The sequence below is a fragment of the Molothrus aeneus genome, chromosome 24 (assembly GCF_037042795.1).
Source record: "Molothrus aeneus isolate 106 chromosome 24, BPBGC_Maene_1.0, whole genome shotgun sequence".
NCBI classification, from domain to species: Eukaryota; Metazoa; Chordata; class Aves; order Passeriformes; family Icteridae; genus Molothrus; species Molothrus aeneus.
In genome coordinates, this window is record NC_089669.1 from 1,494,443 (window position 1) to 1,519,876 (window position 25,434).

The 25,434-nt window shown below is 43.1% G+C and overlaps 2 protein-coding genes across 5 annotated transcripts in view; one reads left to right on the forward strand and one right to left on the reverse strand.

The window, feature by feature from the left end:
- SRPK1 (SRSF protein kinase 1) lies at positions 1–24,667 on the forward strand. 3 transcript variants are annotated; one of them, XM_066565355.1, is made up of 16 exons: positions 1–108; positions 194–254; positions 10,502–10,620; positions 11,532–11,640; positions 12,041–12,128; positions 12,297–12,384; positions 13,739–13,845; positions 14,496–14,661; positions 15,652–15,677; positions 16,172–16,385; positions 16,626–17,069; positions 18,485–18,585; positions 19,472–19,579; positions 20,920–20,989; positions 21,435–21,527; positions 22,201–24,667. In XM_066565355.1, exons 1-16 carry the CDS (start codon positions 96–98, stop codon positions 22,383–22,385), a joined length of 1,992 nt encoding a protein of 663 aa, XP_066421452.1. In that variant the 5' UTR covers positions 1–95; the 3' UTR covers positions 22,386–24,667. The 3 variants fall into 3 exon arrangements, with proteins under 3 accessions (XP_066421452.1, XP_066421454.1, XP_066421453.1); XM_066565357.1 differs by having other exon boundaries at positions 16,629–17,069; XM_066565356.1 differs by lacking the exons at positions 1–108; positions 194–254 and adding an exon at positions 5,269–5,514.
- LHFPL5 (LHFPL tetraspan subfamily member 5) overlaps positions 24,151–25,434 on the reverse strand; it is a 5,678-nt gene continuing 4,394 nt past the window's right edge. For both annotated transcript variants that reach the window (XM_066565360.1, XM_066565358.1), the window contains one exon: positions 24,151–25,277. The gene's annotated coding sequence lies outside the window, so the exon portion shown is untranslated. The remainder of the gene's footprint in view (positions 25,278–25,434) is intronic.

The window sequence follows — 25,434 nt, forward strand, 5'->3', positions numbered from 1 at the left end:
GAGGCGGTGGCTCCGCGCGGCTGAGGCGGCCGAGCCGCGCGTGCCCAGCCCGGCGGGCGCAGCGCAGGCGCCCGGGGCCGCCGGCGGTGGCGGCCATGGAGCGGAAAGGTGAGCGCGGCGCGGCCTCCATCGCCCCGCGGGGCCCCCGCAGGGCCCGCCGCCCTTCACGCCTCTCTCTCCTTCTCTCCCTCAGTGCTGGCGCTGCAGGCCCGGAAGAAGCGGACCAAAGCCAAGAAGGACAAGGCCCAGAGGAAGTGAGTGCGGCCGCGTCTCCCTTCGGGCGGCATCTCCCGCCGGCACCGCCGCCTCTTTGTTCCCCCGGCCCTCCCCGCGGGGAAAGGACTGCGGGGCCCGGCGGCCCGGAGGGTGCTGGGGCAGAGGAGCGTGCGGGCCCCGCGGTCGGGCGGGTTTTTAACCGGAGTTAACCGAGCGCACGTTTCGGGAGCGGAGCCGGCGCAGCGCGTGGCCCGGGGCGGCCGTTTTGCCGCCCGGCTCTGGCCGCTTCCCCTCGCCGGCTCCGCTCCTTGTGCCGGCTGGGGAACGGCAGGCTCTGCCTTCCCTGCTGCTCCCCGAAACCCGGCCGTGGGGCTGCCCTGGTGCTCAGGGACGGATGCTGGGCTGCCCTTGCCGGCTCCCCTTGGCCGCGGGCTGTAGCTCGCACGGAGTTGTCAGCGTCCCCTCTCTGCAGTCCCCGGGGCACTTCAGCAACTGCCGCCTTTGGGAACCGGCTTCTCTCCGCTCTCTCCCCCCTCTTGACTCTCTTTCTCCCTGAGATTTCCTTTTTTTTCTTGCCGAAAGAATGCCGTGGTGTGTTGTTTACTTCGTTCTCTAACTTTGATGCTCTCGTGTGGCTTCTTTCTCACCGCAGGAATGTCACGAGTCTCTATGTGTGGGGAACTTTTGGAGGCAGATGTAGAAATTAGAAGAACTCGAGTAAATACTAAACAATGTCAGCAGGCTGCACTAAGTGCTCTGTTCAGTGCTGCCCATGGATCCCTTTCTACTGAAAGGTGATGTCAGGCCTAGAGCTGGTTCTGTATCCTCCATAAAATGCTGCTTATTTCTGTAAAATGTCTGGTGGCTCAGGATGGTTTTACTTGAAGGTGGCTAGGAACAGAGATGGTAAGGCTAAGGCTTTGGGGGTGGCAGTTGGAGGGTATTTCCTTTAGGCCTAGAGTAATGCTTTCTCAGACAAATCACAGGGATTTAAAATATTTTTTTCTTGTTGCCTTCAGCCAAGAGTCAGTGGTTTTGAGATGGGGCTTTTGAAGAGTGAGGAGCCTTAACCGAAATATTTGGGAGACATGCATTATGCTTCCATGCTATTCCATAGGTGTTCCTGGTATTCCTTGAAGGTAGCATTAGGACAAATTTTAAGTGCTCTCCTCCTCCTCCTCTAATTTTTGTATGAATAATCCATTGTCTAATTCTATACTTGTTACTGATTTTTCCTTTCTCTAGCTGCAGACCAGCAATAGTGACTCTGCCAACAGAGTTCACAGTGCAGCTGGGAAGGTTAATTTCTGTGTAGATTTTGAGGTTGCTGAATGATAACTCTCAGAGCTGGCATGTTGGGGCTTTTTAATTATTCTTTTTTTAACCACATATTCAGGACAGGTTAAATGCACTGCTGGCTAGCTCTTGATTGTGCCACTCACCTTGATTTGAGTGCAGAGCCATGTTATTTGTCAAATGCTGTGTTTATATTCTTGCACTTTATGCTTCAACTCTTTGCTCTGCTACCATAAGTTTATTAGATCGTATCTCAGAAATTAAAGAAACTTGCATGTGCTTTATGCTGTGCAATTAAATGAACTCACTGTCAGCCTCTAACTTCAGGTCCAGTTCCACAACATTTATTCTATTTAAATACAAAGCTGCTCTAGTTAAATCTTCTAAAATAGGCTTAACTGGGTTGTTTCATGACTTTCCATAAAATCTATACTTGAAACCACATGCAATGTGCTTTTAATATCTGATGTTCCATGATAGCTTACATCACACATGCAGTTTTTTTCTGTAATACATTTTTCTTTACATTTGCAGTAAATAGCATGAGACAACAATTTTAAAAGGTTGAGTTTAGTATTTTGAATTATTATATAAAATTGCAGAGAACGTTCTGAAGGGAGTAAAAATAATTCAAAATATCTTTCATTTTTAAAATGAATTACAGCTGCTTTAAGTTTACCTATAAACCTAATATCATTAAAAACAGAAAAAAAAAACATTTAGAAAGGTTAAAAGAAACTGGAAAGTTACTTATTTTTTCATCATCCAGTAGTTAATATTGCTGTTTGCTGGTTTAGATGAGACCAGTCTAAACTGATGCTTTATAGAAACACCTTGTAAATACTAATTACGATTCTGTGTATAAGCTTTTTTGTAGGAAATGAATATATATTTTTGAAACGAATATATATTTTTGAAATGAATATATATTTTTATAGGAAGGTCAACCACTTTCTTAATTTTCTACAAGTTCAGGATGATCCTATTTCTTTCACTCCTTCCTGTCTTACAAGTTTCTTTTTATATCAATGAAGTAGAGCATGCATTTATCCTTACACTCCTGTAGAAAGAGAGCAGGCAGAGTTTCTTGGAATTCTGAAGGTGAGAACCTGTAATTCCCATTGCCCTCATATTTTTTCATTCAAATACAGAAGTGATTATCAAACCATGACAGGACACAACTGAAATTTGCTGGTTTCCATAGAAATCCCTTGGTTTGTGATAGCTGGGCTAGCAGACATCTCTACAAACAGCTTGTTAAGTGCTTGTGTGGGGGAGTGGGGATGGGAAGGAAGAAACTTGACTGCCTGTTATTTGTGTTTTAATACCTTTCTTATGTGAAAGCCAGTACTCATCTTCAAACTGAGCTCCCACAGATCTGCTAATCAAAAGTAGGTCTTGGTGCCTCTGAGTACCGGTATTTAAAAGCTAAATGTTTGACCATCTCCAGTCTTGTTTTAAGTTCTTGACAGTGGTGTTCCTGTAGCACTGGGATGGGTGCTCTGTAGCAGCAAGTATTGTGAATCTGCCCTGCTGGCAGAAAACACCAGTTATTTACTCAGGAAAATAGAGATGCAACAGGGAATGACTTGCAATAATCAGAAAATAACATGGATTATGCACTCATAAGTCCCCCACCATCAATGATTTATAGTTCTCCCCAACACAGTTGGAATTTCTTGAGCAGAAAGGCTGCATCCAAGCAGGAAAACACTTTGATCATTTCAGACCTGAATCATGCTGAAAGTTGTGTGAAGTTTCCATATTCATTGAGCATGAGGTTTGCCAGCAGATCTGCGTGTGAGCTCTCATTCTCACTGGATGTGCCTTAACATGAAATTACAGGCACACTAAGAAATAGTAATGAGCTGCAGCCTGCAAGCATTCTTCCTTAAAGAGACATTGTCTGCATGCACAGATGTGGAAATGGGAGGGGGGTTTTAAATCCTGGCTTTTCCCCATGCCATATGGAGCTTCTTATCAAATGAAAACACGGAATCCTTAAGTGAGACCCTGCTGCATTGGGTGTGGAGCCCAGCAAACCTCTGGCTGCATGGTTGAGGTGGATCCTGGGCTGTGTTTGCAGTGCCTTTATCTGGTGCCTGCAGTGGGAGCTGGGTTTGTCATTCATTCCTGCTGCCCTCACTGAGCTGAGTTTTGCTCGGGGGCGTTTCATGGGTGCAATTTGAGCTCACCAATAAGGGGTGACACTGCTTATAAAGACTGTGTTGTAGGCTACTTAAAATTAGGAAAGCATTTCCCTTGGGTTTCCTGCAGATGGGCGTCATCTTTGCAAATTTCAAGGGAGAGGCAGACAGAGTAAGGAGAGTATCTTTTTTTGTTAGTATGTATTTAAGGATGATGGGTGTGACAGAAGTGATTCGACCTAAATGTACCTTGACTTCCTTGCTTGAGGGTGGAAGGAGTCTGCTTTTGTATCTATTCAAGGCAAGCAATGAGGTAGCATGGACAATATTTCTGCTGTTTCGGGGACAAGGAAGAATCTTTTCTGTCCAAAACCGAGTTTTGCAGTCACTCTTAATGCTCTTGAATAGGAAAACCAAACACCTCCTTTCAAATTTTTTTTTTTAATGTATGTTATTGGAGCAGAGAGAACACATTCAGAGTTTGATGGTGAAGTTGAGTGTGGAGACTTTGTGTGTCTGGTAATTTATAGAGGGTGTCCTTCCTTCTCTGCAAGTCTGTAAGCACCCATATTGTGTGGCTGAGATTTCTTAATCTTTTTTTGCCTTACTTTTTGTGTGTGGACCAGATAAATGATTCTCCTGAAAACTGGCAAGAGAATTCCACAGTGTTTTTCCAAATTGCTTTAACACCTTCTGTAAGGAGCAAGTGAGTGACTCAAATGTTAGCTCCTGCAAATAACTCTTCACCATCCCTGCTGTGCATTGCAGGGGTTGGGTGATATCTTCAGTGAACGTGGAGCAAAATCTTGTCTGCAGTGGAAAATTTTGGATGTTTTTAGTTCCTTTTCTAATATGCACAGGTTTGGCAATGCTAAAGTATTAAAAGCATTCAAACTTCTGTGAGGTTTCAAGAGGAAAGTATTTTAGACATACAAGTGGATAAAGACAATTTCTTAAACCTCTTGCTTTAAAAGTGCAGGGGCAGCATCATTGTGTCTTTCACTAATGAAGTCCTCCCTGGGAGAGAAATCTCTGAATTGTTACTTGCTCTGTCACATTGTTGGTGACTTGTTTCCCCTATCACTTACATAAACCAGCAGGATAAACAGGCACAGGAAATGGCTGGGAATTGTGCATTGTTGGAAGATGATGTTAAGTACCTGCTGCTGCTGTGAAAAATACTCAGTCCAACTTTTTAAAGAAGATTTGACTCCTTCTGCTTGTTTTGTCATTTTAAGCATAAAGGATAAGTTTTTCTTGTAACTCTGGAAGGGGAGGTGTGGAATTACATCAGAAAATTTATTTTTTCCTTTGAACACTCTTTGCCTGCTGAGTGATTGTGTTGGAATTCCTCTATCAAAAGGGTTGCTCTGTCGACAATTACCATGATCCTTGTCTTCATCCCAGCTTTGAATCCACTGGGCTATTGAATAGGCAAATAAAACCGGCTGGTTCAGGAAGATGAAACAAAGTATCTGCCTCAATTTCTAATTTCATTAGAGGGAAGAAGAGACACGTAGACATCAAGAGGAGGGGATGAATCTTTGTGCTCACCCCCCTGCCATGAGTGAATTTGCAGGAGGATCAGCTGAGAGCAAGCCCCAGCCTTGCTGCACGGTCCTTCACCTGCAATGCAGTGCTGGGCAGCTGCAGCTGGGTGCTGGAGGCAAATCCCTCTTCTCCTTCACTCTTGCACAAAGCTTTGCTGCATTTGAGGAGAGCCAGCCCCTCTGCCTGCTGCTGATGTCCCCCTGCTTCCCCAGCACTGTGGTCTCTGACTTTTGATGGCTTTTTCGAAAACTATTGGGCTGTCTTCAGGAATATCTTTATCCATGGGAGGCCGTGCTTCTTGCAGGTAGGTTCCCCTCTTTAATTTTGTCTTGAGAATTTGCAGCTCTTCAAGGAATAAGGACGTTTGGGAGGGTCTCTCTAGATGTGGATTCACACGAATTCCATAGAAGACTTAGCATTTTACCTTAGCTTTTCTGTTTCCACAATGTTTTTCTTAAGTAAAATGTTGCTATGTAGTTGTGGAGAGACCCTGCAGATCCTGTTCATTCTGATGATTAATTAGCACAATGAGAGAGCAAAAGGAAAAAGTGATCACGGTGTTCTTCTGTAGATCAGAGGTGGCTAGAAAAGAAAAAAGTACCCTAGAACAATGGGGTTTTAATGTGTAAACAATCATTTAGTATAGGATTTTTATATACTTTATCTGCATTTTGCAATTTTGACAACAGCTGTTTCAGCTGTCATCTCTAAATCCCGGGCATGGATTTTTCTGCTGTCTTTAGCAGCCTTTTGTGCCTTTTAGAGTACTGTCTTTGTGAGCAAAGCAGACAGATGAGGCTTGTGCTTTTGTATATAATTTTTCTTAGGTATTAATACATGTTCTGCACTGATTGATTCTCTCCTAATCTCTGTCTTGGGCTGACGTGGTCATTTCAGGGGAAGAACAGGGTGGTGTGTAATAACATCAAACAAATTTTCCCAGGAAGGCAAAAGAATGAGGTGTATTTTGGAGGTGATTTCATAAAGGAAATAGCACTGTAGAGATGTGTGTGACCTGAATTCAGCTTTTTTACATTAGCTGGTATCATAGACTCTAATGTAGAAGTGAAATGCTTTTGGATCCCCATGAAAGACTCAGCTGCAGACTCCAGGGTGTGTCGTGTGTGAGACTGCCAGCAGCAGGATTAGTCAGCCCCTTAGGAGGGGCACAGAAAGCTTCCAGGAGAATGGGCTTTAGTGCTTCCAGTAACTTCTTCCTCCATGCATGGAATTGCTGTTACTGAGAAGCACTGGGACTGCAGAATGGTGTGATGTGTCTGTCTGCATCACTGCCACTTCAGGGCAATTTTCTTTAGAGTCCTTTTTAATCCCTTACATCCTGTGCAGTTAAAGAAGTGAAAATCCTGAAACAGCACTGGGGAGAATTACTCTTTACTACTCAGGCTATATGTGAGGTTCCTGGCTTAAAATCTCTGTCCAGCTCCTGTTCTCTTTACCCTGTCTATAGGATTTGTTGTCTATGAGCATCTAATCTCCCCTTCAACCATTCTGTCTGTGGCCATTTCTCGCCTTTGCTGCCTGCTCTTAATTTGGGGATAATGTGTGACTTTATTTGTATCTCAATTGTCCCCCCAAAAAATGCAGCAATTTTAAAGAAGCTTTTTGACCTCTTAGACTTTCTGCACCCCCAACTGCAGGTTTCCTTCTTTTCCTACCCCTGACTTATAATTCAGTGACTAAAAAGTCTAAATACTAAATATCTCAGGGCTGGATCAAGCTGCAGGGTTCTTAATAGGAGTCTCATTAGCTTGGCAGTCTTTGGTTTATGGTTTGAGACCACTAAGCTGCTCCTGAATTTAAAAAAACCTGCAGGACTTACTGACAGCAGCCTGAAAGTAAATGTCTGGTGGTGGCTTGTGCCTGGTCATGACCTTTGTAGCTCTTCCTTGTTTAAATGAACTTGAGTTGGGGATTTTAAGTGGCTGCAAATTTAGTTATCATCAGGTTGGAACACAAGATTTCTCCCTTTTTATGGTGTTTAAGGTGGCTGTAGTTTGAGTGTGCTAGCAGGGTGTTTAATGGGTGAAGTCTCAGCAGAGTGCATGTGTAGTAGGTCAGTGCTGAACATTCATTCTACTCTATAACTGTTCCAAATGAAAATATTACATTTCCCCCATGGATTAAGATGAGTTAGTACAGCCCTGATATGATGTGCAGGAGTCCAGCTCAGGACTAAACTGTGAAAATTGCATCTGAGGGCCTGCCTATGTTGCTGACACAGCCACGGGGTGGGCAGTTCTTCCTCCTTGCAGCAAAATGAGCTGAATTTGAAGGAGGGTGCTGGAAGGCACCAGTGTTATCTGCTGCTTCCCTGCAACAATAGTTTCAATACAAGAAACTTCCGTTAATTCACTGCTGGGAACTCTCTGTGAGGAATGTTATCTGAGCCTGTGTGTCATTGCTCTAGTGAAGTTTGCTGCCCACTTCTTTGGACAACTCCAGCTTTTTTTAATATCTCGTGCTTCTGGGGAAAGGGAACTTAATGTTGATATCTTGCAGTACTTTGCCCTTAAATCCTGCCAAAGCAAGTGGTCTGTAGGCATTGTTTTCATTACAAGTGTTTGCTTTGTACAGGGGTATCTTGAATATTTGTAGGCATTTCGTTGTTCCCTGTAACGCTTTGTAAAGTAAATAAATTACCTGATTTTGGTATTAGCCTTTCATGAGCTGTTTGGCTGTGGTCAGTGTGATGCCATGACAGAGCTGAGGTATGGGAGATGTTTTATTTGGGGAGCACAGGCTGTGTGTGAGGGCATGGAGGTGGCCTTTGCTGACATGGCCTTCACAAGCAAGAACTCAGAGTAGCACATTTGATGGAAAGTTAAACACATAAAATGAACACTTCTATTTATTATTGTGGGAGTGAAAAGCCTCCACCACCTCAGTGCCTGATTCCAATCCCTCTGCAATCACAAGCTCTCGGGAGGGTTTACTGAACATCTGCTCTGTGTCCTCCCACTCTCCCTAGTTCAGACAACTGTAATAAACTTTGGGTCTCGAGTGAAGAGATGAGCTAAAAATGCAGCCAGCCCCTTGAGAACAGGAGAAATAAATGTCAAGATTAGGGGCTCTAGTGTTCTAAAGTGTTAGAAGGAGAAGGAGTGTTAAATATTCATTTGACCTTGAATGTCAAAAGAACAAACGGCCACAAGTTCTAAAACCCTGGTTAACTTTTTTTTTTTCCCAAAAGAGAGTAAAAACTAATTGATGTTAGTCTTTAAAATAAAATCAATCAATATTTAAATTTTCAAGTTTTACCTAGGATAACAAAATATAAATCTGCTTTAGAGAAAGGCAGAGAAGGGGTTCAGAGGCTAATATTTTGGTGGGATCACTAAGCTTTTAAATCTGTCTTGTTTGGGCTTTGCTTGGTTCCTCTATGCAAGCAGATCTAGGGCATTAAGGTGCATTTCTCACTAGTATGCAAAAAATTATTTCTGGCTACTTTTAGGAATAAAAGCACTGCTGGTGTTCTGTGTGCGAGAGATGTGCAGTGTGATCTGTGTCAGAGATGCAGTGTGATCTGTGTGTGTGTGTGTGTGTGACATGCAGTGGGATCTCTGTGTGTGTCAGACATGCAGTGTGATCTGTGTCAGACATGCAGTGTGATCTGTGTCAAACGCCCTGTGATCTCTGTGTGTGTGTGACATGCCCTGTGATCTGTGTGTGTGTGTGACATGCCCTGTGATCTCTGTGTGTGTCAGACATGCAGTGTGATCTGTGTCAAACGCCCTGTGATCTGTGTGTGTGTGTGACATGCAGTGTGATATGTGTTAGAGATGCCCTGTGATCTCTGTGTGTGTCAGACATGCAGTGTGATCTGTGTCAAACGCCCTGTGATCTCTGTGTGTGTGTGACATGCCCTGTGATCTCTGTGTGTGTCAGACATGCAGTGTGATCTGTGTCAGACATGCAGTGTGATCTGTGTCAAATGCCCTGTGATCTGTGTGTGTGTGTGACATGCAGTGTGATATGTGTTAGAGATGCCCTGTGATCTCTGTGTGTGTCAGACATGCAGTGTGATCTGTGTCAAACGCCCTGTGATCTCTGTGTGTGTGTGACATGCCCTGTGATCTCTGTGTGTGTGTGACATGCCCTGTGATCTCTGTGTGTGTGTGACATGCCCTGTGATCTCTGTGTGTGTGTGACATGCCCTGTGATCTCTGTGTGTGTGTGACATGCCCTGTGATCTCTGTGTATGTGTGACATGCCCTGTGATCTCTGTGTGTGACAGACATGCAGTGTGATCTGTGTCAAACGCCCTGTGATCTCTGTGTGTGTCAGACATGCAGTGTGATCTGTGTCAGACATGCAGTGTGATCTGTGTTAGAGATGCCCTGTGATCTCTGTGTGTGTGTGACATGCCCTGTGATCTCTGTGTGTGTGTGACATGCCCTGTGATCTCTGTGTGTGTCAGACATGCAGTGTGATCTCTGTGTGTGTCAGACATGCAGTGTGATCTCTGTGTGTGTGTGACATGCCCTGTGATCTCTGTGTGTGTCAGACATGCAGTGTGATCTCTGTGTGTGTCAGACATGCAGTGTGATCTCTGTGTGTGTGTGACATGCCCTGTGATCTCTGTGTGTGTCAGACATGCAGTGTGATCTGTGTTAGAGATGCCCTGTGATCTCTGTGTGTGTGTGACATGCCCTGTGATCTCTGTGTGTGTCAGACATGCAGTGTGATCTGTGTTAGAGATGCCCTGTGATCTCTGTGTGTGTGTGACATGCCCTGTGATCTCTGTGTGTGTCAGACATGCAGTGTGATCTGTGTTAGAGATGCCCTGTGATCTCTGTGTGTGTGTGACATGCCCTGTGATCTCTGTGTGTGTCAGACATGCAGTGTGATCTGTGTTAGAGATGCCCTGTGATCTCTGTGTGTGTGTGACATGCCCTGTGATCTGTGTGTGTGTGTGTGACATGCCCTGTGATCTCTGTGTGTGTGTGTGACATGCCCTGTGATCTCTGTGTGTGTCAGACATGCAGTGTGATCTCTGTGTGTGTCAGACATGCAGTGTGATCTCTGTGTGTGTGTGACATGCCCTGTGATCTCTGTGTGTGTCAGACATGCAGTGTGATCTGTGTTAGAGATGCCCTGTGATCTCTGTGTGTGTCAGACATGCAGTGTGATCTCTGTGTGTGTCAGACATGCAGTGTGATCTGTGTTAGAGATGCCCTGTGATCTCTGTGTGTGTGTGACATGCCCTGTGATCTCTGTGTGTGTCAGACATGCAGTGTGATCTGTGTCAAACGCCCTGTGATCTCTTTCAGACCCGACACCCAGCACCGCAGCCTTGCTGCTCAGTCCGAGAGTGATCTTCCAGAGCAAGAGGAGGAAATCCTGGGATCAGATGATGATGAGCAAGAGGATCCAAATGATTACTGTAAAGGTGAGCATTTGCCTATTTAAGATGCATGATTTTCAATGCAATCAAGGAATCCCCTCCATTTCCCATTTGCTGTAGAGAATGAACATAAACTCCCTCTTACATTAAGAGTACTTTGAAACTGAATGATGATAATAACATTTTTCAAGCCAACATGAAATGGAGAAGGTGGTCTCCAAGTTTCCCTCTGTTATCAGTCAGGCTTTGAGTTGCAGAACTGTTTTTAATGCATAATTTTAAAGCTGTTAACTTTTCCTCTGTGCCAGAGGGCTTTCAATATTGATAAAAGCAAGTAGGCATCTAATTCTTTTTTTATTTCAATGTAAAAGGGACAAAAATCTTTTTCATATTCTTTGGGTTTTCTTTTGAAGATCAGGTCATTATCTTGATATCCATTCTTCAGAAAAATTTGTTTCTGCAGATAGCCTTCCCCTGTTTCTCTGAGCAGAAATGAAATATAGAGCAAATGAAAACACCAAATCGCAACAACTTCTCTTTGTTCTGTTTTCTGCCAGTTCCATCTTTGGCTTTTCATGTTTTTGCTTCTGTGCTGGAATCCCCCTGGATAGTCAGTAGCTTGAGAGATATGAAGGGTGCAGAGGAGGCTTTCCTGTTTTCAGTGGCAGAGTGCCTTCCAGTCAGGAAAATTGCAAGGAGAGCTGTTTGGATCTTGGTTGCAGTTCCAAGTTCCATTTCCAGATCTTGGTTACCTCTTTCATGTTCTGGGCTCAGAGCATACAAAAGCAATGCTGATATTTAGCTGGAAGATTCTGTTACCATCACAACCTGTGTTTTCCACAGCTGGTCAGCCTAGCGGACTTGCAGGTGTTTTCACTGAGGAAATATTTAGTGGTGCTGCAGTGATTGTGATGCTTGTTCCCCACACCTGCTCTCTGGTTCCTGTGTTTTTCCAGGGGGTTACCACCTCGTGAAAATAGGAGATCTCTTCAATGGACGCTACCACGTGATTCGGAAGCTTGGATGGGGTCACTTCTCCACCGTGTGGCTGGCCTGGGACATCCAGTGAGTGCTCCTGTTCCTGCCAGGCATGCACAAACCTGAGCAGGAAACATCCTTTTGCTTTTAGATAAAAGCACAAAGCATTAGCTGTCCACATCCCAGAACAGGAGTTTCTTCTGATATTGTGCATGCAAGTGTGTGGGAGGGACTTAACAGGACAAACCATATCTGTGGGAAGAGTTGTGTTCAGTCTCTGACCTATTTTTCCATATTTTGAGAAATGACTAACACAAATCTTTTGTTAAAAAAAGACTCAAAGGCAGTCCTTTGAGTGTTTAAACCTTATTTTTCCATGATGCATGAAATAAACTCTCTAGCATGCAAAAGAATTGGGATAATTCTGGAGAATAAGTTCTTTGTATGAGCATTAACAGCTCCCAATTTACTTGCCATGTGTGCACAGAGGGAGGAGATTTGTGGCAATGAAGGTGGTGAAGAGTGCAGAGCACTACACAGAAACAGCACTGGATGAAATCAAATTGCTGAAATCGGTGAGTGCCTGAGATGGGCTCAGTTTTATTTTACTCTTTTTTTTTTTTTTTCCCCATTTTGGGGATTTTTCATTTGTCACATGCTTGATACTTCCAGATCATCAAGAATTTGTGTAGGAACCAAAGAGTGCAGTGGATCTGACATCACAATAACCTCTTTCTCTGCAGGTCCGCAACAGTGATCCAAATGATCCCAGCAAAGAGAGAGTTGTTCAGTTATTAGATGACTTCAAGATTTCAGGAGTGAACGGTTCCCGTATCCTTTTGTGGAATAAAAGCCAAGAATTGAAAAGATGGGAGTTTCTTGGGCAGCTGCCCTGCTTTGGCAAGCAATGCCCAGGCATCCCTTTTCCTGCCCAGGGAAAGCTGTAGGAGGATCTGCCTCCAAACTGCCTGCTGAGCTCACATCCAGAGTGATGATTCAGTCTGGTGTCATTTGTGTCAGCACTGCCTGGTTGTGCTTTTCATGTTCTGCCACCAGTTTGTGAATCAGGACTGAGTGGCTGTGTCAGAGGTACCCCTGAGGCAGGAGAGCCCATCTACCTCAACCCCTCAATTCTGCAAGTAGCCTGTTAAGAACCTGTTATTTCAGTACAGCATGTTAAAATCAGTAGCTGAAAATAGCACATGAGCCATCTATAACTTGAAAATAAGCTTGTTTATCTAGTTATGGAAACATCTTACTTTGTAATTTATCAGCATTGTTAGGATGGTTGCAGTGTATTGCTTTGACAGTGGGAACAGCCTTCTCAGAGGCAGTGATTTGTAACAAGTGCTAATAATGGATCCTCCAAGTTTGAAAGTTGGACTTTTGTGCATTGTTTTCACTTTGAGATAAGTTAAATTTTATTTCAGTGAGAATTGCTGGGCTGCTTGAGAGAATTGAGCTGCAGATTATAAAAAGTAGGCCCATAATGCATTTTCTCTAAATTTTTTTTCTGAGTAAATTTTGATTTGAGCTTATATTTTTTCCACTCTTGTGAAAGTGTATGCTTTCTGCCAGTGTAGATGAAAAGCACCCTAATAAACTCATAGAAGTTTGGCTTCATTGTACTGAATATGTCACTGGAGTGACTGTGGCTGTTGAGATCTTAGAGCTCAAAAGCAGATCATATAAATATATTTGAAATCCAGGCTTGTCAAAAGTTTGTTTGGCTGGTGAAGAGGCAAAGGAGGGCAAAGAAAGTGACTTTATTGGTCTGAAGATTACTTATGAAATGGAAATTTTATTATCTTTTCAGGTAATGCTGGTACAGAGAGATCTGGCATTGAGTTTTGCCTGGGGCAGAAGCGTAGGCTGTTCCAAAACATACAGTAAATAATAATGTGCATTTGTGCAACTGGCTCCCACTCAAAGCAGGAGGTTGCTACTGCTGCAGTGAGACCTTTGTGCAGCTCCATCCCTCTGTATTTTATTTTATTTTATTTTAGGTAATGACACTGTTGTGTAGGATAGAATGATGCTGTTGAGGAAGGCAAGCTGTGTCAGAAGGATGAGGGTTCTTTAACATAAAGTGCCCAACTGGTTTGGATTTCTTTTGGTTCTCATTCCTGGGAATTTGGGGCTCCCTGGGTCTGGATGTCCGGGTTTTTCCTTGATTCAGTTCCAGATATCTGTATGGTGTTTGAGGTTCTAGGGCATCACCTCCTGAAGTGGATCATCAAGTCAAATTATCAGGGTCTTCCTCTCCCTTGTGTCAAAAAAATCATCAAACAGGTAAGTTCCAGTTCTGACTGTGCTCTTCCTCTTGACCCAGTTAAAAATCTTTCACTGCTCTTTCTCAAATCCAAGGAAACAAAACTTAAAAATCCATGGTATCTCCTTCACGCAACAAAATATTCTTGGGTTAGTACTTTTCTCTACTGTAAGCCCCTTCTGCTGCAGATAGTTGTTTTCTGACACTTCAACTGTGATGGTTTTTGCTTTTAACCTCTTCTTACCTCAGTCATTCCTCATAAGTGAAGTATTTTTTTAAGGATGTCACAGTAAGCACAGTGCCTGATGATGGGAAGAGCAGGAGAAACTGGTTCTCCCTACTGGCTGGGAGCCTAAGAGAAACACCTCTCTACATGGGAGGTGCAGGGGAGGAGGAAAGTGTGATTTTATTGTGGAGTATTAAAATTAGATTTTTCACCTGTGGTAAGTTAAGCTCTGAGGGTAAATAGAGTATCTTTAAATGGGAGCTAAAATCTGTATGCAAATCTGTTATTGTGGAACTGGGTTGGAACCACTGATCACACCAGCTCTAACCTGGAGCATTCTCAGACACACCAACCCTTTCATTGGCCATCCTAGGCACTTTGGCATTTTCACTTTGCTCTCAATTAGATTGTGTAATGGCTGACTTCCTTCTCCCTTGCCTGCAGGTTCTTCAGGGTCTGGATTACTTGCATACAAAGTGTAGAATCATCCACACAGATATAAAGCCTGAGAACATCCTGCTGTGTGTGAATGACCAGTACATTCGCAGGCTGGCTGCAGAGGCAACAGAGTGGCAGAGATCTGGGGCTCCCCCACCATCTGGCTCTGCAGGTGATTTTTATTTTCTTTTTTTTTTTTCCCCCTGAAAATTGATGCTGTTTCTCCCACATACCCCCAAATCATCACTAAGGAAAACTTCCTGAGTACAGTGGAACAATAATGCAAGTAACCTTTGAAAACCTGAGTGTAAATTGGGAAATTAGTCATAAATTGTAACTCAGATGATGGGGAAGGCAGTTTGTGTCAGAAAACAAGAGGGAGGATAAATGCTCACTGGAGCCTGCTTTTAACAACAGCTATTAGAGAATTCTGTGAATTCTGTAATCTGGCACTGGTAAAGTCAGTCTTATTTAGCACAATGTTGATGCATTCAATATGGAACTGGTGTAAAAATGTGGCAAAATTCTCATATTTCCTTCAAAAGTTTATTACCTGTCATTGCATGATGCTGGAAATGCATTTGATGAGAGTTTCAACAAGATGAGTTACCTGGAAAACGGTAACAAAACCAGCTGCCTTGACATGCAAACATCCTTAAAGATCTGAGGGCAAATTCTCTTGTGTTCCTCCTCAGAATATCAATCTGTAGTTGTGTGTACTTTTCAAAAACCACTGCAGTGTGTATGGGAAGGCTCTGTCAGTCATAATCTTACAACACCAACATTGAGCTGAACTGATCACAGCATACCTTAGCTTAGGGAAGCTCCCTTAAGTTTGGTATTTTAATGCTTTGATTTACATTTTCATTTGGGTAGGATGCATAATACATGCAGTAAATGAAGCTACGTGGCAGGAAGTGTTTGATATCAGTCAAGCAAGTCTCCTGTCTGAAACTTGAATTATGCATTTGCTCATTTGATGTTTTTATCATTTTTTTACTGTTGTGTTTTTGTAGAGAAATGAGCCTTCAAGATCACATTCGCTGATATCATTAAAATGTTGTTATCAGACCACATAGGAAAAATTTACCTTAACATCAGAATGCAGTTGCAGTTTTTGAGTATAGCCATACTGATTGACTGATCTTCCTTTCCCTTTCAGTGAGCACTGCACCACAGCCTAAACCAGTAAGTGAAAAAGCTTTTACCTGTAAGTATGCATCCACTGGTAGTGTCTCCTGCACTGTTTCATAATCCAGTCAGCATTAAGAGAGAGCACTCTGATATCAGAAGAAAAAAGTGTGATTTGTGTTTGGCATAGGCATCAGGTTCCATGCTGTCTTGGACTTGTAAATGGTATTAGTTCATTTATCACCAGAACAAGGAGTTCTTGTGGTGATCTCAAGGTCTGTTGAGAAAATGACTGTTCTGTGGAGTCTGAGATCTCCCTCACTTGGAGAATAATGTTGGTTTTTCAGGTCAGGGCAAAAATGCACTGGTAAGAGCCACAGACAAGTGGTTCAAAACCCAGAACAGCTGCTTTTTATCTGGGAGAGGAGCTGTCCCCAGCATGTTCATCATAGACTGTTTCCTCAGCTCTAAGATAAATTAAACCTTGGTGCATTTTAAATTTATTGAAGTATAAAATGTTAAGTCCAATTTCTCCGCTTGCTTCTGCGTAGGCTGACAAAATGTCAAAGAATAAGAAAAAGAAGTTGAAAAAGAAGCAGAAAAGACAGGCTGAGTTGTTGGAGAAGCGAATGCAAGAGATAGAGGAGATGGAGAAGGAAGCAAACCCTGAGCAGACACAGCCTGAAGAGGAGGAAGAAGCTCAGACTCCTGTGGAAATGCTCATAAAAGTCAGCCCATCAGAGGAAAGTATCAACAAAAAGCCAGGTATGGACCTAAAGCATTGCCAGCATGGCATGGACAGTGTTGTCTCATGGGTGTGAGGAGGGTGTACCTTTAGCAGAGGTGGCTGTTGTCTTTTCACCTGGGAAATCTCCTGTTCCAGTCCGAGTGAATGGCTGTGTTCAGTTCCATTTACATACTCCCTCCGTCTCAGCCTGCCCTTGAACATCTTCCAGCTATTTATTAAGACATATCCTGCTACATTCTCATTTTCCCCTCTTGCAGCAGAAGCCCTTGGACAGGAGGGATCTAATCTCATGGAAGGCAACGTGGTGGAAAAAGTCGCTCCAGAAATCAACTGCAATGGGGTGATCCCCATGACAGAGCTGACAGACTCTGGGAACGAGGGCTCCGTGCGCCTCGAGGACGACCTGCACAACGCCAATGACTGTGGCAATGCCTGTGACAATGCCCCTGACACACGGAGCACTGAGAACTCGCACGGCTCTAATTACACCCAGCACAACAATGACTCAGAGGCCGGGCCCCAAGAAGCAGTGTTGGACTTGTTTGTGCCCTTGGTTCCGGAGGATTCCATGGTGTGCCAGCCCATCCCCAGCCAAGAGCAGGCGTTGAACGAGCAGGGCATCAACAATTTCCAGGAAAGCATCAGGACAGAGATCCCTTCAGAGGATGAGAATGAGACTAACAGCCCGACAGACAACAAAGGTATAAGAGGAATCTTGTAAGGAAGGGCTCCTTGATGTGGGAGATTTCTTACAACGCTTCATCATATGAACAGAAATGTGCATTTTCTAGGCTGAAGTGATCAGAACCACCTGTTTGAGAGTTTCCCTTCCAGGAGTAATTAACCTGACAATCATACTCCAAGTTGTTTGCTGTTTGTAGGTGCTGGTTGTAGTTGTACCTCAGTTTTGACTTTGGAGTGCTTAAATATTCCTACTTTTTAAAAACACCTGTGCCTTTGGTTTTCAGTGGAGGAACATTTCCTCCTTTGAATCAGGTGCTGCTTATATGATTTCCATTAAGCCTACAGATTGTCATTTGCTGTTAAATTGGGGGATAGGTATGATCAGTGTGTTCTGACATTTTGGTTCTTAATATGGAGCAAAGGTAACTTATCTCTGTAATTCAAGATGGGTAAATGTTTTCCCACAAAACTTTGTTTTTCCCAGTGTAGGGAAAGAAACCAAATTTCTTTAATGCTTTTATTTAAATATGATTTTCTTCAGAGTGGAAAAATTGTGTCTTGTAAGTTTGGGAGAAAATAAGGCATGAAATAGTGTACAGCAATTGAAACACATTCCAGGTGTGTGTGTTTAATATGAATTGGTAAAACTGTCCATTTTTGCATCTTTGTATCCTTGCCAGGTGATAAATATCTGCTTGGAGAAGGAGGGTAAAACTACCATTTGTACTTACTAAGAAAAAGTATTCTAGCATTTTCTTGCCCACAGTACCACTAGGGGAGTTATATGGATGAAAAATAACAAGAGAAATTTGGATTTTGAAACTTGAACTGCACTTTGCTGGATGCCTCTGCTAGGTTACTGACATCTTCTCACAGCCCTCTCCCAAATTTACAGCTTCAAACTCTCCCAAATTTTTGGTTCAGAGGTACAGCTGGATGCCATTTAGTGACTCAATACTTTTGTTCTCCATTGTGTCACTCAATTTTCCCAGTTTTTCTTTTAGCTCTTGTAATTGTGTTGCAGCAGTGAGTGATGGGTATGCCAGAAAGATGCTGTAATTTGGGGACCCTTCCTTCCAAAATTTAGGAAGGCTTAAGGGGGGTTGTGGGGTTTGTTTTGTTTCTGGCAATGCCCTTATTTCAACAGGGTTTGTTTATTTTTTTTTAATATAGACAGGCTGTGCAAAAATGCTGGGAAATAGTCAGTGTTGCATATGCTCATTTATCCTTCTGCTTAATGACACCAGTTGGGTCTTAATGATGTTGTTGATAGTGCAGAGTGATGCTCATTTTTATACCCAGGCATCAGGGAGGGAACAGTTCTGATCCATCAGAAAAACTTCCTTGCTGGGGAGAGGTTGATGGGATTTGGGTGACAGATGGTGACACTGCCTGTGAAGCTTTAATCAGCTGTTGTACACATTGCCTCTAGGAAAATCAGCTGCTGGGAATTTCCTTCTTAATCCTCTTGAGCCCAAGAATGCAGATAAGCTCAAAGTGAAGATAGCTGACCTAGGAAATGCCTGCTGGGTGGTAAGTTTGGTCTTTTCACATTGACTTTTTAAAGCTGCAGATTCAGTCAGTTTGCCAAGATGGAAAATGATTTGTAAAACATATCCTTAGAGCTGGCTGTGAAAGCAGTGACAGTTTGAAACTATGACAGGGGAAAAAAGGAGGGAAAGCAGGGACACAAATAAAGAAATGGCTCTCTAAACACAAGATTTCAGGCCATGCTTTGGGTGCCTCACTGGCATTTGGTTACTTCTTACAGGGCTGAGCTGTGTCACACACAGAGTGTAGAAATCTGCTCTGGGAAACTGCTGAAGGAGTTTCTGAGTCTCCAGGAGAGCCTACAAAGTTAGAAACAATTGCTGTGATGTGCTGGTTCTGTAGCTTGTCAGACCATTGCACATGAAAGAGACTCACACAATGAAACTCCCAAGTTTTATTCTTTGATGGTTGTGCTGTGCTGCTTTCAAAAGTTTGATATTTCAAACAGAAGACATAATTCTTTTTACTTGGCTTCTAAAATGGCAAATCACTTCAGATCTGTTGGGAGAGATGAGTCTCAGCTCAGAATTGCAGTCAGGGTGGCAGTGCCTGGCAAGGTGATTTCTCACCTTGGTGTTGCTCTAAGGTAGCAGGACCATGGCCAGTCTGCCAGGACTGGGCAGGAGATGCTGCAGAGTCTTCCTTTATTCTGCTTTTGTGGCTTGCTTTCCTCTGAATTGCTGGGCTGTTTCACTTGGAGGAATATCTCATGTACAGCATTTAAACAGCACTTACAGAATATAAGGAAATAGGATGTATAAATACAAATGTAATAGTAATGAGCTTTGATCCACTCCAGCCTTCCAGGTTGTTGATTCTCCTCTTCTAAGCAGTCTTGAGCTGTTAATAAAACATTTCTTCTCCTTAGCACAAGCATTTCACTGAAGACATCCAGACAAGGCAGTACAGGTCCCTGGAGGTGCTGATAGGGTCAGGGTACAACACCCCTGCAGACATCTGGAGCACAGCCTGCATGGTGAGTCCTGCCAGCTGGGACCTTCCTGCTCTGCCCTCTGAGCTGCTGAGGGACTGGCAAAGATCCCTTACAAGCGTTCAGTCAACTTCCAGACTTGTTGAATAATAGATTTCCACATCAGAGTTGGTTTGTAAATTTATCTTTTTTTTCACCACATGTGGCTTCCCTTTTGAAGGTTTTGTTGTCCAGCATCAGCAGATTTCAAATATGACTGTACTTTGCTATCATGCTTTCTGGAAAAACAGGACAGCCAGGCAATTCTGAACACAATGCCTTTTTATATTAAAAAAAGCCTTTCTGCTGCATCTAGCACTGATTCACAGTGCCTTCAGTAGCATTTCTAATTCTAATCATCCTCTGCAGGTTTGGAATCGATGTTTAGTCTGAGTAATGCTGAGATGAGGAAGAAGCTGTTCCTTTAACAGCTGCCAAAAGTAGAATATGACAATGAAAAAAATCAGTCAAACCAGTTACTGCATGTGCCTCTTCAGTGTCTCCACTCTGTCTCTTCTACAAACCAAAGCTTGGGTTTCATAATTTAAACTTGGAAAAATAGACATTTTTGCTGTCTTGGAAAACAAGCTGGGATTTTGACGAGTGAGGTAAAAGAAAATGCAGAAGGGTCTTGTTTTCTGTGCAGAGCATGTGGCCGGAATTACACAGAATTACACATTGGCACCAGCAAACAATGGAATCAGGCACACTGTGTAATTTTTTCTTTTCTTAAAGAAAATTGAGAATACAGAAGGTCAGGGGTGGTACAAGTTCAGTTGTACTGAAGGTCAGTTCTGAGTACAAGTGAATAAGGGGTGAATGTGTTACAGAATTTAGGAGTGGTGAGTTGAAATGAGTGCAGATGTTTTTCTCATTTAAAACATGTTTTCATCTCTGCAGACAGATGTTCAGAGATTAACTGTTTGAAAAACATGGGAAAATTGGGGAGAGGGAACAATCCCAAGAAACCCCAAGCAAAACAAAACAAAATAACCAGCCCCAGAAACTATAGTTTGGACATGGTGTTATTTTTGCAAAACTCTGAAGAGGAGGAGGAAAGGCTAAGCATGTGAAATACCTTAACTTTGTGGTTAACTGGTGGCCCTGCACCCAAAATTCATCCCAGGTGTGCCTATGATGCTTTAATGCAGTTTTGAAAGCAGTGCAAAGTCAAGGCACAGTTCAGGCTGTAATGGGATATTTAAGATTATAGCTGTTTACTGGAGTTTTGCAGGTTATTCTTTCCCACTGCTTTGCTTCTGGCCCACAGAGATTTGCAGAGTCAACCTGCAGCACATCTTAGAGTGTTTTGAGGTGATTTAATGTGCTCGTTTCTGTTTGTTCAGGCCTTTGAGTTGGCAACAGGGGACTATCTGTTCGAGCCTCACTCTGGGGAAGATTACTCACGAGATGAAGGTTTGTTTGTCTCAGTTTTTCCTTTCTAAAGTGGGACTTGAAATCCAATGGTTGCCTCTTCAAAACGAGCCTTGTCTTACAAATCAGCAATGCAAAAGCTCCTTGCAAAAAGATTATTTACCCAAATCAGCAGCAGCTGTGCTCAAGCCTCTGCAGTAAAACACTGTGCAATGAACTCCATGCTCTTGTTCTGGTGTTTTGCATTGCTCTTGCTGCTGGAGTCTCTGCCTTGTGTCTCAAACTGATTGTGCCTCAAATTGCCTCTATTTATTTTCCCCTTGCTCCTTGTTTTTGTTGTTGCTTAGTGTAACCTGGTTTCAGGTGGGTCTCCAAAGTAATTTTTAAGGGATAGTGTCTTTATCCTTATATCCCAGAGCATGAAACTAGCATAGAGAGGTTTTGTGTGGATGAATCTCATTGTCTTTTTGGTTTTTTTCACATGCAGATCACATTGCATTGATCATAGAACTTCTGGGGAAAATACCTCGCAAGCTCATTTTGGCAGGAAAGTATTCCAAGGAGTTTTTCACCAAAAAAGGTAAAAGGAAACAAAGCAAATATCACTTTATCCCCTCATCCCTTGCCCAAATACACAGGAGTGGCTTGCTGGAAATGCCTGTTAGAAATAGATGCCAGCAAAGATGGCATCTTTGAGTCTTTCCTTTGTTTTATGCAATGTTTTATCAGTAAAACTGCAGCTAAATGTAAGGCACCTTAAGTAGTGCCTGGCCTCATGAGCCATGTTGCTCAGAGCACAGAACATTAGCATAAAGTCCTGAGTACCCCAGAAATGTACTGAGTCAAAAAATTAGGTTTTGACCTAGTTTAATAAAAACAAGCCCTTCTTTATTAGTAGTGTGCTGCTTTCTCAAACAGGCTCCATGCATTGCATGTACCCCAGAGTCAGTTTATCTGTCATGTCAAGCAGCATAACTGGCGATTTAATGAAGTTAATATTTGCTGATAGGGGATCTGAAATAGCAGGAGGTGGAGAAAGAGCCCTTTGAGGAAGTACATTTCTATAACAGGCTTCGAAAGCAGATAGAAAAGGGGATTTAATATAATTGACTTCTCCCTTCAGCATGCCCTAGCAGTTTGTATTCCCTTGAACAGTCCCTGAGCTCAGCCTGTCATGTTTAGCTGTTTAGCCAATTTTACTGAGCTGCTCTGTTCCTGTATCTTACACTCAAACCATTTGTCTTGGTTTTCAGGTGATCTGAAGCACATCACCAAACTGAAGCCCTGGGGCCTTTTTGAAGTGTTGGTGGAAAAATATGAGTGGGCCCAAGATGAGGCAGCTGGATTCACAGACTTCCTACTCCCTATGCTGGAGCTGATCCCAGAGAAAAGAGCTACAGCAGCAGAATGTCTCAGGCACCCCTGGCTTAACTCCTAGAAGCTTCCAAGCAATGCCACAACGTTAAACTCTGGTTTACAGCATAGCCTACACACCCAGCTGCCCTTTCCCAGATCCATTTTTCTCCTTGTTCACTTTCAGTGTGGAGTTCTTCCTTCAAGGCTTCCAAGATTTTAGATAAATCTAACCTGTTCTGCTGAGTTTGTTTGTGTGACTTAATGGGGACTCTCCTCAGCCAGTGGGCATCATCTGTGTTTTTGCCTTGATTGGGCTTCACCAAAGACTAATTGACTAGAATAAGAGATTTTTCCTCAGTCTCCTCACTGTAAGCACCGTGTGTGACAGGTGTGAGCTCACCCCTGCTCGGATATCTCCCTTAGCTAAATTCCAACTCTCCTTCCTTCCCATGAAGATCTCACTGACTCAGGAGTCAATTTTCCCACTGTTGATCCAGTAGCTACTGATGGGGTGAGAAGTAACAGTTGGCATCAAGGTAGAGCAAAGACCTTGAAATCCTCCATCACTCTCTAGGTGTCTGCTGTATTCTGTATTCTTTGCTTTCCCCTCAGAAACGTTTATTTAGTTCTAGCTGCTTTTGGAAGAGCTTTTTAAACCTAGGTTTTAGTATGCTTTATTTCTTCCTCCAAAGTGCCCTGTCCATTTACTTTTTCTCCTCCCCCGTGCCCTTGATAGTCAGAATAGTTTCTGGGTTTGGTGATGTTTTCTACTCCAACACCTGTGACTAAAAGGTGACAGCAAAATCAGCAGAAGCTGGACCTGACTCAACGCACAACCCTCAGCAGACAGAGAGGTGCACCCTCAGCCTGCAGAGAGCCTCAGTGCAGGCACCTCTTAACTCTGAATTATAGTGAGCCATACATTTTTGGGGGTTTTTATCCCTTACTGGCACTTTTTTTGCCTTGCTTGAGGTGGTATTCATGAGAGATTGGCTTTCACTGATGCAGTCTGCTCTGACTTCTCATTTTTGACCGTTCACTTCTTTTTTTTCCCCCCAAGGGAAGGGTTGCAGTGCCTGTGTCACAGCCATGCTGCAGCCCTGCTCTTTGAAAATCAACATTTGAAATTCCAGTGTAAAGATTTCTTTTAATTTGCTTCAGGTGCAGGCCTTCAGAAATAACTTCCCAGGATGGGACTGCCTTTTATTTTCTGGGCCATTAGCACAAGAAGAGAGCTAGCAGAAGTGGAAGAGAAGTGACTTTTCCACATAGAATTAGAAGCTGTTTCTAGAGTTACCCCAAGTAAGAAATGTTCTATGGGGTTTCTATGTAAACTTCTCAGAGGGGGTTTGGATATAATGGGTTAAATGGATTAATTTTAATTAAAAGTTAAATGACTGTGGCATTTGATAGTTCTGTGATGGCTTCTTCTAGACTTGCCTATCCTGTTACAGATTCAGTGAATCCCACTCTTCTCTAAGAAAGATTTGGCAGCATTGAGACTTCAGAGTCACTTCCTCACTCTGGACCAAACAGGCCTTTGGATTTGTGGTGGCCTGCAGAGGGTGGAACTTGCTGGAGCCCATGCAGATGCTATCCAAGACCATTTCCATTGCCAAAGCTGCCAAGACCACTGTTCTGTGTCACTTCTGTGTGTGTGTATTTGGGAATTGTGGTTCATAAGGGTCATTCACTCACAAACCAGGTCATTTAATCCACTTGAACAGAGTTTCTCCAGTTTGGAGCCTGATTTGGCTTATTTATGCAAATCATGCTGCATGTTCCTTTAGTGGTAATCAGGTTCTCTATGCATATAATAAAAAAAAGGCAGGTAGCATACCAAAAAGTGTTTTAAACTGCTGAGTTAACATTTTATTTTTATTTTTTTTTCCTTTTATCTGGCATTTTCCAGTTGTGGGTCACTTCTGTATCTGTTACAGGAGCACTGCAGACAGTACTGGGTTCCAGCTGACTGTGAGGATAACATTGGCAGGGCAAACAATTCCTGTGGTCCTGAAAGCTCACCCAGTCCTGCCTGCTGGAGCCTGGCTGATGAAGGAACGTTTCCCACATGGGGTCTGCACTCTTTGCCTGTTGAAAGCCCCTGCCCCTCCTTCCTTCCCTTCCCCTGCCAGCCCTGGCTGCAGGAGGGATTTTTACCGTGGCAGCCAAGGCTGGAGGCAGCCTGTGAGTGGCAGCCCTGCAGAAGCAGCTGTCAATGGTTTCATGATTCAGTCTTGTCCTCTCTGCTCGTTCACTTGGGGTCTGTTCATTTCCAAACTGCTGTGATGTGCTCACACTAAAGGATTTGTACTTGCTGTGTCAGTCTAAAACCTGAAGGAAAATACATTTTTATTCTTTCTACTTGGGTGCTTTGTCTTCTTTTTTTTTTTTTTCCTTTGTGAAAGCCCTGCAATAAACAGATTATTTAATTACTGAGCCCTAGTCTTCATACATTCCCCTTGTAATTCTGTTCTGAGTCAGGGGATGGAATTTTCACTAGTGAACATTCAGCTTTGATTTCCAGAATGAGATTTTGTTGCTGGTGTTGTGATCCATTTTAAAAAGGGGAGAAGAGTAAAAAATAGGACAACTCTGCTGGAATTTTTCCTTTATCCAAATACAGAGGGTTTCCTCTGCCCTCAGGAGAAAAGCACAAAACCCCCAAAACACTGATATTTTGGTGTTTTTTCTTTTTTTTTTTTTTTTAATTAATAAGTAATTTCCTTGAAAGAAGGTGTACAAACCTCCAAAAAAGCAGCAAATTGCCATCCTTGCCCTCTTGTCCCTCTTGAACTCTTATGTCCATTTTGGGCTCTTTCCACCAAATAAGCTCCACAAGAGCTGTGAGCCAAGAGCAGCCCCATGGGTGAAGAAAACAGCTGTAGAAAATCCACAGAATTTGGTAAGTTTAAGCTTCCTCGAAGAGTCACTTGAAAGAAAAGGGCTGATGGAAGAAGAGCTCTGGATGTCCCTGGGAACAGAAAGAGTAAGGCAGCTGTTGGGAAATGTAGTTTGACTTCAAATTTTATGCTTTTTTTTTTTTTTTTTTGTACTTGGCAAGTGTTTGTTTTGGGAGGCAAAGCAAAGACAATTTCTTCTTTAACCACAAATAAAACCAATGTGACTCC